The 951-nt window shown below is 39.7% G+C and overlaps 1 protein-coding gene across 3 annotated transcripts in view; it reads right to left on the reverse strand.

Moving 5' to 3' along the window:
- Positions 1–951, reverse strand: part of PTPRM (protein tyrosine phosphatase, receptor type, M) — a 361,286-nt gene that overhangs the window by 32,876 nt on the left and 327,459 nt on the right. For all 3 annotated transcript variants that reach the window (XM_008574057.1, XM_008574056.1, XM_008574058.1), the window contains one exon: positions 243–374. In XM_008574057.1, the coding sequence (XP_008572279.1) occupies positions 243–374 (132 nt within the window). The remainder of the gene's footprint in view (positions 1–242; positions 375–951) is intronic.

Below are 951 nucleotides of genomic sequence, written 5' to 3' on the forward strand. Positions count from 1 at the left end.
CCACCTGACTTTTAACCCATGTTTTGTGACATCTCCAGACCTCAATCTTCTTTTTTTTTCCCTAAATATTTTATTTTATTTTGTCAATATACAATGTGGTTGATTATTATGGCCAATTACCAAAACAGACCTCAATCTTCAACTGGCCTATGAGGCCCGGCAGGAGACCGGCCCTTGTCAATGTGCAAGCATAGACTCGACCCTGTGGCACTGGCTCAGGTGACAAGAGATCCCGGTCTCACCTGGGCAGGATCCACGTCATTCAGCATCACCACAGACGTGCAGTGATAATCCAGGACCAGCCTCCAAAAGTCCTTGACCGTGTTTGGCAGAGGGTGCTGGGTGACTATGAAAGCCGAAGGCTGCTTATAGCTCTGCAAACACAAACAAGGAAGGTCCGAAGATACCCAGGAAAATGTGAAGGGACGAAGCTAAGTTATTTTGTGCCCGTGGAAACTTGTGGCACAAAACACTGAACATATTGAACAGTTGTTGAATTCTGTCACCATTTTCAACACCACCATAGGCTAAATATAAACTTATCTGCAGAATAACAATGACAAAATATTCTCACTTGGATACCAAGAAAACTTAGTATGTATCTCTTGCCAATTTTTAAAATATTTTTCATAGAAAGGCAATATCAACTCTATACATAATTATTTTAAAGATGAAAATTTAACTTTAAAAATTATGTATAAGTTTTGCTTTTTCTAAGACTTGTTCATTTGCCATTTGTTGTGTGATGGTGTCACTTATTTCTGCCACAAAGGACAAGCAGGCTTTTTATGGCTCTGGAGAGCTTCAAACGAGTTTAAGTACCATGTATGATATCAAACCAACAGAATTAAAATTTCCATATCAGCACTGAAAATACCCATTCTTTTTTCCCACCAACTGAGTAGCAGGAAGTAAACAGGCCTCAGGAAGTAGAAAGTTGTGCTTCCCCAT

Source organism: Galeopterus variegatus, unplaced genomic scaffold (assembly GCF_000696425.1).
Source record: "Galeopterus variegatus unplaced genomic scaffold, G_variegatus-3.0.2 Scaffold993, whole genome shotgun sequence".
Lineage (NCBI taxonomy): Eukaryota > Metazoa > Chordata > Mammalia > Dermoptera > Cynocephalidae > Galeopterus > Galeopterus variegatus.